Source organism: Vidua chalybeata, chromosome 31 (assembly GCF_026979565.1).
Source record: "Vidua chalybeata isolate OUT-0048 chromosome 31, bVidCha1 merged haplotype, whole genome shotgun sequence".
In the NCBI taxonomy this organism is placed as follows: domain Eukaryota; kingdom Metazoa; phylum Chordata; class Aves; order Passeriformes; family Viduidae; genus Vidua; species Vidua chalybeata.
This window is the reverse complement of record NC_071560.1, coordinates 476,445-485,826: the sequence shown is the minus strand read 5'-3', so window position 1 is coordinate 485,826 and position 9,382 is coordinate 476,445. Positions and strand designations below refer to the sequence as shown.

The 9,382-nt window shown below is 58.2% G+C and overlaps 1 protein-coding gene across 2 annotated transcripts; it reads right to left on the bottom strand.

Annotated features, from left to right (window-relative positions):
• Window positions 1–1,481: 1,481 nt before the first annotated feature.
• On the bottom strand, window positions 1,482–8,087 carry LOC128801778 (zinc finger protein 239-like). 2 transcript variants are annotated; one of them, XM_053967903.1, is made up of 2 exons: window positions 7,932–8,087; window positions 1,482–2,874 (listed from the first exon to the last, which is right to left on the bottom strand). In XM_053967903.1, the coding sequence occupies exon 2, from the start codon at window positions 2,845–2,847 to the stop codon at window positions 1,939–1,941; it is 909 nt and encodes a 302-aa protein (XP_053823878.1). In that variant the 5' UTR covers window positions 2,848–2,874; window positions 7,932–8,087; the 3' UTR covers window positions 1,482–1,938. The 2 variants fall into 2 exon arrangements, with proteins under 2 accessions (XP_053823878.1, XP_053823877.1); XM_053967902.1 differs by having other exon boundaries at window positions 1,482–2,858; window positions 7,932–8,014.
• Between the last annotated feature and the right edge of the window lie 1,295 nt (window positions 8,088–9,382).

Genomic DNA, 9,382 nt, shown 5'->3' with positions numbered 1-9,382 from the left:
AGGACTGGACCTACCAGCTCCTGGTGCTGCTGGAAACCCCCCCCTGGCACGGGCTCACCTGCACCTGCCAGGTCGAGCACGTCAGCCTGGAGCACCCCCTGAGCCGCCACTGGGGTACGGGGGAGGAATTGGGGGCGCTGCCAGAGCCACTGGGATGTGCTGGGAACTACTGGGAGGGAGTTGGAGAGAGCCTGGTTTCAGCTGGGAGAGGGGCTGGGGGGTCTGGAAGGGCTAAGAAGGGGTTTGGAGGATACTGGGGAGGGTGGGATGGGGTTCTGGGGGTCCTGGTGGGCACTGGGAGGGAGTTTGGGGGACCTGGGTGTAATTGGGAGGGATTGGAGTGAGCCTGGAGGGGCTGGAAGGAGATTGGGGATGGCTAAGGGAGGCTTGGGATGAGGTTGGTTGTGCTGGGAAGAGACTGGGAGGGGTCTGGGTGAGTCCTGGTGGGGCTGGGAAGGGATTGGGAAAGGGTTTGGGGGTCCTGGGGCTGTAGGGGACAACTGGAAAGGGGCTGTGGGATCCTGATGGGAATGGGAGGGGCTTTGGTAGGTCCTGGGGAGGTTGGGAAGGGATCGGGGGGGAGGTTTCAGGGGGTCTTGGGTGGGCTGGGAGTGATCGGGAGGGAGCTTGGAGGGGCTTGGGGTGTCCGTGAGAGGTTTTGGGGGGTCCTGACTCCTGCAGACCCCCCAGAGATGCCGCCAGACGCCGCCTGCAGCAAGATGCCCACAGGGATCGGAGACTCAGAGTTGGGCTTTGTCTTCCTGGCACTGGGGCTCGGCTTCTGCCTGCACAAGAAGGTCAGGGGGGTCCCGGGGGTCGTGGCCCCCCTCCCCCAGAGCGTGTGTGCTCTCCCCGGGGCCCCAGCCCGCTGTCACCCCCTTTTCTCTGCCCACACAGCTCCTGAGCCGCCGGCGCCCGCAGCCGCTCCCCGCGGCCTCGGGCCCGGACAGGACCCCCTGCTCTGTCCCCACGATGATTTTGGAGGGGTCGTGTGTCCCCCCAGCCCTGCTGTCACTCTGCCCCTGCCCGCCTGCTCCCAGTCTTCCCAGTAAAGCTTCCCAGTTAAACCCAGTCCAGGTTATGGGGGGCGGTGGGGAGGGACTTGGGGGGACCCCACGGCGGGGCCGGGACTGGGCATGGAGGGTGGGGTCCAGGTGGGGAACACTGCCTGCTGCGGGTCTGCCCGGCAACTGGTGAGTCATCAGCCCCGCTCTCTCGGATTGGCTGGCTCTTGTCCATCGCATTCTCTCATTGGCTGAGGAGAGGCCCGGGACTGCAGACAAGCAACGGGAGAGATCCCGCCCCGAGCACCGGCACGGGGACAACAGACCCAGCCCGGGCACACGGAGGGGATTTATCACCAACCAAACCACAGCAGCACAAGGAGAAGGGAAAGAACTCCCTCCAACACCTTCCCCCCACCCAACGGGGATCACCCACAACAGGGGTTGTCCACGATGGAGAGACGGGGACAGCCGAGCTCAGATCAGAAGCCAATTTTATTGAGGGTACCAGGTGTGTTTATACAGGGTTTTACTTGTGTGGTGCTTATAGGGCTCGATGTTTGCTAACAATTTCCATTGGTTACACATTCTTCATGACATCATGTCACCTGGGAACATTATCTTATCACAAAGTCTCACAACAGGATGCTTGGTCACTTCTTGCCCAGGGAGACTTAAACGGTGTCTGTGTCTCCCACAGTTTCTGCTCAGTCAGGCCTCAGATATCGGGCCCCTTTGCCGGCTCCATTGTTTTACTCTCTGTTTTATTCCCCATATGGGGGCACCAGGGCTCTGCCCAACGGGGGTCACTGGGGATCATCCAGCCCGGAGCCTCCCATGGGGGATGGAGCTGGAGCAGCACACGAAGCTCTTCCCTCACTCTCTTCCCTCACTCTCAGCTCTTCCCTCACTTGGGGCACTCACAGGGCTTCCCTTAGTGGTGCCTCTGTTGGTGTTCAGTCAAGGTTGAGCTCCTGGAGAAGCTCTTCCCACACTCCCCACACTCGTAGGGCCTCTCCCCGGTGTGGATGCGCCGGTGCACGGTGAGGTGGGAGTTTCGCTTGAAGCCCTTCCCGCAGTCGGGGCAGCGGAAGGGCCTCTCCTCTGTGTGAATCCGCTCGTGTAGGAGGAGATTGGAGCTGGTCTGAAACCTCTTCCCACACTGGGGACACTCATAGGGCCGTTCCCCAGTGTGGATGTGCTGGTGCTTTCTCAGGCCAGAGCTCTGCACATAGCTCTTCCCACACTCCCCACACTTGTAGGGCCGTTCCCCAGTGTGGATGCGCCGGTGTATTCTCAGGGCAGAGCTCCACCCAAAGCTCTTCCCACATTCCAAGCAGGTGTAGGGCCGTTCCCCGGTGTGGATCACCTGGTGCTCAAACAGCCTGGAGCTGTCTCTGAAACCCATCCCACACTCCCCACACTTGTAGGGCCGTTCCCCAGTGTGGATCCTCTGGTGCTGGATCAGGTTGGAGCTGTCTCTGAAGCTCTTCCCACATTCCTCACACTCGTAGGGCCGTTCCCCAGTGTGGATCCTCTGGTGCTGGTTCAGTTTGGAGCGGTCTCTGAAACCCTTCCCACACTCCCCACACTCGTAGGGCCGTTCCCCAGTGTGGATCCTCTGGTGCTGGATCACGCCAGAGCTCCAGCTGAAGCCCTGCCCACATTCCAAGCACTTGTGTGGCTTCTCCCTGCCATGAGCCTTCTCCACCAGCTCTGAGCTCCGGCTGGATCTCCGACCGCCTTCCTGGCTCAGGGGGGCTCTTTCCTCCCCGCAGCTCCCTGGGCTGGGTTTGCAGCCACTCCCCGTGCAGGATCTCTGGGGCTCTTCCTCCTCCTCCATCCAGCCACGCCCTGGCAACGACAAATCCTGGTTTGGGGAAAAAACAAGAGGAGAGCACCTTGGACTGGAGGTTCCTCCCTGCCCAAGTTCATCTCAGGAAGTCAATGGGAATCTTGAGTCTGTAAGAACCTCCAAAACACCAGGATTCACCGCAAAAATCCTACAAATTCCATGACACAGATCAAAAACTCCCCAAACATCGCAAGTCAGCAAAAACTTCCTCCAAAAGATAAAGATTCAGCTGCCACATAAAACCAAAGCACCAACATTTAGCCCAAGAAAGCTCAGAAACACCAAGATTCACCCCGTGAAAATCGTGGATCCCCCTCCACAGTCACCTGCTGCATGTGGGGGGAGCAGCGCTCCTGGGGCTGGGGGGTGACTGCAGATACAGGGAGGGGTGGAACCTTGTGCTGCTTCCTGTTTCTGCTTCTCCTCCTCCTCCTCTTGTGTCTCTGCTCTTCCTCACACTCCTCTTCCTCTTGCTATTCCTCCTTCTCCTGCACAATCCCACCTTCTCCTGCCACGTGCAGCGTTTGACCATTTTGTTCCTCAATCCTGCTTCTCCTCCTGCCCCCAGGCCCAGCACCCACTGCCGGCTCCCTCTTCCCCCCAAACCCACAGCATCCCAGCACAGGGGAAGGGATGGAGCTGGGGCAGGTCGGGCTGGGGCAGCGCTGGAAAGTGACAGGAGAAGCCATCAGCTTCAGAAAATGTTATCAATGCTCTGCTGATGTCAATTTTTCCGCACACCCTGGGGCTCATCCGGAATTCCTTCCACCGTCCAGGGCGGCGGGCAGGGAGTGCAGCTGAAGGTGCCTCACCCAATTTGGGTGATCGGCTCCCTTGGCTGGCGGCGGCACCGGGGATTGATTGGGGACCCGGCAGTGACCAGGAGACAGACGAGTGACACATCAGGGGGGTCTGTGAAAAGGCAGCAGGGAGAGAGCACTGAAAATCTCATCCGTGAGTGCACTGGGATCTTCGGGGAGTGAACATGGCAGGGCACCCAGGGAGGGGAGAAAAGGGAAAGCCAGGGAGGGGTCCTGGCCAAAGGGATGATGAGCCCAAAATGTCTCTGAAGGGTCCCCTGGGAGAATGTTGAGGTCGTTTGCACATTCCCCCAGAGGTAATTAAGGACATGGACACCCAGGGGGCAATAAGGGAAGTGGAGAAGTGATTTGGACAACAGAGCATGGATGTTGTTGGTGTGCTGGGAAGGGATCGGGTGAAGGGGAGTGTGCAGCAATATGGGGAAGGCAAGAAGCAGCAGGAGGGATCAATATGCCAAGAAAAAGGATGATGGAAAAGAGGAGGAAGAGAAAAATACAGAGCACTGAGATGTTTTTCAGCACTGTTTTATGCTCAGAATTTGCCAGCTGATCCAGCTCCTCTCCATCCCCGGTTTCCAGGACAGGAAAAGAAGTTCAGGATGTCAGGGGGTTTCTCTGCGGTGGGCAGTGGCAGCACCGGGCGCAGAGCTGCGGGACCGGGAGCACAGGCTGGGGGCCTGTGGGGAGCTGCGGGGCCCGGCCGGGGCTGTGGGGCAGCCGGGGCTCAGCGCCGGGCGCTGCCTGACCCCACCAGCCCCGGGCAGGGCCGGCACTGGCCCCCGGCCCCCAGGAGGCTGCGGGACGCCCCGGCCGCTGCCCGGCCCCGGGGAGCTGCCGGCCCTGCCCGCCGGGGGGGGCCGCCTTTGGACACTGCGGCAGGACAGGGACCGGCTCTGCCATACGGGCTCTGGAGGGGACCCTGAGCACAAGCAGGAAAACAAAGGAACAGCTGGGAAATGCAGAGTGTACATGCAAGGAGCAGGATTTTCTATTACTGGTTTGGGTCGCTGGAGAAAGGAAAGATTTTGCAGAAAGCTGAGCAGCTCTCAGAGGATGAGCACCCACAGGCACTGAGCGGGGCTGCAGGAGTGGCAGAAGAAGGCCCTGGAGCACTTGGGCACAAAGGCACAGCAGCTGAATGCAAGAAGGGGTGAGCAAAAGGCCAAGCTGAAGGCAAAGGCCATGGCACAGTTCCTACAGCCCCTCAGGGATCAACCCCAGCGCCCAAGGGGGCCCCAGCACCCAGGGGACGGGGTCGGCCACAAGCACCTGGCAGAGGCATTGCCCTCCTGGGCAGGGGAGAGCCCACCCAAACAGCCCCTGGCAAGGAGTCAGGGCTGGAAACCAAGGTGCCATGGGTACAGCTTTTGCCATTGGCTTTGGCAAGAAGAAGAGCCAGACCCAGGGCTGAGATTCAACTGTCTCCCTTGCAATTCATCCTGGCAATTCCTTACCCTGCTAATTCTCCACCTAGTGCAGGCTGGAGATAAGGGATGGACATCTAAAGCAGTCTGTGGCCACAATCCTGTCTCTTGTGAAATCTCTGCCACAGGAAGCTGGGCTGGCACAGAGCCTGCCTTGGCACTTTGCTGTTGCCAACATCCAAGCAGGACATCGGGCCCTGCCTAAGGACTGCAAAGCAGCACCACTGGTGGCCAAGTGGCGTGGCCCGTGCCAAGTGGCCCTGAGGCCAGAAACAGCCGCCAGCACAGCTGAACACGGGGGACCCCTCAGCCTCAGCTCCAGGGCTCTGAAGCCCCGGAGATTTGCACTTCCCGCCTGCAACAGGAGGATGGGAGGCCCCCACTGAGCCTGCACTGAAGGCAGCGCAGCAGCAGCCAGGCCTCCACAGCGGGGCAAGCCCCCGGGCCTGCCCACACATCCTCTGCTCAAATCCTCCGCCTGCCCATCCTCCTTTGGCATCTCCAGACACCGGGGCCAATCCTTGCTGCCACTGCTGCAGCTTCAGTGCTTTCTGTGCCTGCACTGCCGCAGCTGCTGGGGAACACAACGGCACAATTCCACTCTGCCTCTCACTTACACTCACACACTGCGCTGCCTGCCATTGCATCCATGGAAAATACACCAGGGCATCGACTTCAACCTTTTCAACATTTGATTTCTCTACTCAGGCTTGCTTTGCCTTGGCCTCGGGCAATGAAAGGTTCAAGGTTTTTTTAAGGGATGTCCCACCACTCCATGGAGATGAGTTGAACAGCTCAACACTCTGCGAATGGCCCAAAAGATACCCACAAAGATAACGACCAGCAGCAAAACAGCAACGCCCAGCAGCAAACAGCAACCAACACCTACCCCAGACACTGCCCCCGGCACAGCTGGAGACACCTGCTCTGCAAAAGGCTGAGAAGGAAATCCAGCAGTTCCCACATAATTAACATCAGAAGCAAACAAATCCGGGTCCAATAGGAACACAAATACTAAAAACTGCACGACTTGAAACTATAGAATATTAAACCAATGGGTTTAGATTGGTTCAGACTGTATCAAGTTTGGGGGAAATCTAGTAAAACCCACGTGTCACGGAACGATTTTCTCTGCACAGCCGGGCTATGTGGGGATGGAATGATTTCTGTTGCACATCCTGGCCAGAATCAATAATGCCTTGACTCTAACACTAAACATATTGCTGGAGTTTTTCTTTTTCCTGCAGTTTCAGTGCAAAGTTTATAGCATTAGAGTATTTTTTGTAATAATCCTACTTCTATACAGCCAGTTAGGTTTGGGTCAGGGATGGGAGAATGAGTTTGTACTTCGACGAGAAGTACAAAAAACGTAATTGCCTCGGAATTTTTATGTCTATGTTTGTGTGAGAGATACCAAAATTTTGCTCTGGGTTTGTCGACGTTCACCTTTAGGCTGCATTTTGCAAAACGAGAAGAGATTTAAAGGTGACCCTTTAACTCAGAAACAGTAAATCGATGATTTGAACGAAAAAAAAAAAAAGAAAATAGCAGGTTGTGGGGGGGCCACATGTGAGGCTGCTGAAGGCTACTATGGGAGAGAAGCTGCATTCCAGGCAGCCAGCAGAGGAGCTTTAGAAATGCAAATTAACACTGCTGGGGCAAAGTGCGGACAATGTACCCGGCTCTTCTTGCCTGGGGCAGGAATTGGGCTGATTCCCTCTGCCCCTCACCCCAAGCTCTGCCTGCTTGCACAGATGCAATTGGCACAGCTGAAGGCAGAGCCCATGGTCAGGATCTCTGACTCTGCAACAGAAATGGGTGAAGCTGCAAAGGGAAACAGCAAATGGAGAATGTTGTCAAAACTTCACTAAAATAAGGGGGGGATCATCCCCCTGCCCACTCCAACATGTGCTGTCACTGTCTATGCTATACAGGGAGCATCAGAGCACTGGGGTTTTTGCTCTAACAAGTTCAGGGAAATCAGCTGGAATTCAAGTATTTGATGATGTAATTAGAAAAAAGCGGTCAATTCATGCAGTCCCAGCTGGAGAGATCGCCCAAAAATGGGGAAAAGATGAAGGGCCACCCGAACAAATCCTGCAACCAAAGAGGACCCGGGAAGAACAAAACAGAGTCAATGAGTGAATCTGCCTGGAGACAGGGCCAGGCACTTGTAGATAAGGAAGCAACGGGAGAAACCATCAGTTCCAATAAATGTTACAAATTGACCCAGACTGCTGCTCAAAGTCCCGCTAAATTCCTCAACTTCCAGAAGAACAAGGACTTCACAGAGCCACGAATATCGGCTGTTATACACAAGGAGGGTGCACATTAACGAGGACAGGCAGCAGGCGCATCGGCAAGTCGGAACCTCCCGAGTCCCTCAGGCAGCGGGCAAAGGCAGAGGGAGATGCGGCCGGGAAAATGAGCATAAAAAGGAGGCTGCGTACTACAGCAAGGGCAGAGAGCGCACGGCAAATGCCCCACGGCCTCTCCCTCTGCCCAGCAATAAAGTCACTTTGACAGGACTCCTCGGTCTCCTCTGGGCACAGAAGCCTCCGGCGACGTGAATTTCCCCGCACGCTCCCGGCGACGGGGCAGCCACCTCTGTCCTAGCCACAGCAAGCGGGACGAGGCAGCGCTGCTCCGGCAGCGGCTCCTGCCCAGGCAGCGGCGGGAAGGAGAGCGCGGGCAGCCGCTCCCGCAGCGCCCTCGGCCCAGGGCCACCACGGGCCGGACACGGCACAAGCAAGCCGCCGCAGCCCCCTGCCGCCCCCTCCGCCCGCAGCGAGCCCCGAGCCCCCGCAGAACCCAGCGCGGCTCCCACCTGCGCCGGGGCCGCCTCCCAGCTCCGCCAATGCCGCCTCCCCGGCCTCCGGCCGCTGCCGCCGCTCCCGGGCCCGCACAGACGCTCCGCCAATGGCGCCGCTGCCCAGCCAGGGCCGCCCTCAGGCCGCCAGCGGGGCCGTGCTTCGCCCCGCTCTCACCAATCAGCGCGCCACAACCACGACTGACGGCACAGCCGGCCAATCGCAGCGAGGGGCGGGCTCTGCACACGGCACCGCCTCGCCCCGCGCTCTCAGGGCCCCCCGGGCTGGGCGAGGGCAAAGCCGCAGCTGAGGAACAGCCCTGGAACGGGCCCGGGCCCGGGCCGGCATCCAGCGCAAACACAAACAAACTTCTCCGCACCTCCCGACACGGCTTTCCCGGCCCTGCGCCTTCGCTGCCTCCGCCTCTGCGGCAAGCCCACGAGCCCCGCTTCTCCTGCCCCTAATTAGCAGCATCAGTGCAGCGCTTGGATTTCCCCCAAAAAGGGAGAAAAAAGCCCTGGGGGTGAGTGGGGCAGGGGAGCGATTTCGGGCAGAAAACTCCAAAACCTCCGAGCAGGAGAATGAGAAGTCAAGGAAGAGCCTTGGATGCAGCTTTCCCCAGGCCTCCCTCCTTCCAGCTGCACCTCCTCCCCCGGCAGGGCAGGAGACAGGGAATGGGGCCATGCTCAGTTCATCCCCCGTGCCTTCTCCCTCTGCTCAGGGACAGGAGTCGTTCCCCTGCTGCACCCTGCGCTCTCTCCCACCGGAGACTTGTCCAGGAACTTCTCCGAGCGGAGTCCATCCCCTGGGGCACAGCCCCCCTCCAAGTGCTGCAGCGTGGGTCACTGTGCCACGGGCTCAGTCCTTCCAGGACAGGCTGCTCCAGCGGGGGCCCCTCTGCCCACGGGCTCACAGCCTCCTCTCAGGCATCCCCGTGCTCCAGCCTGGCTCCTCCAGGGGCTGCAGGGGGATCTCTGCATCCCCACGCATCTGCAGGGGGATCTCTGCAGCCCCATTGTTATAAATGAATCAGCCAATTTAAGTATTAGAGGAATTTATTAAATCAAATCCGAGTAAAAATTGGAAAAGCCACAATCAAAACAGCGCCGAGCCGGGCGATCGGAGCTGGGTTCAGGCTCTGCAGCTCCGTGCCCCTGGCAGGTCACGAGGTGCTGATTCCGCAGGGGTTTTTTGTGTTGTTTTCAGACCTAGCAGGATTCCTGGGGGTCTTCCTGTTCCCTCTCCTCAGTCTTGCCCCTTTCCACATATTAATACATGTTCTTTTCTTGTGCAGAGTTTTCCCTGGAATACTCTGATTGCTGAAATCCCGTTAGATGGTAATCCTCTCGAATATCTTGTTCTGGTGAGGAATATTCATCTTATGGGTTCAATGCTTATCTTCTAGATGGAATAATCCTTCAGAATAACCACCCTTTGAGACAGGAATTCATCTTGTGTATATTGTTCT

Bases quoted from the DNA above. Each gene is read 5' to 3' on its own strand.
- LOC128801778 (XM_053967903.1), bottom strand. From the start codon at position 2,847: ATGGAGGAGGAGGAAGAGCCCCAGAGATCCTGCACGGGGAGTGGCTGC.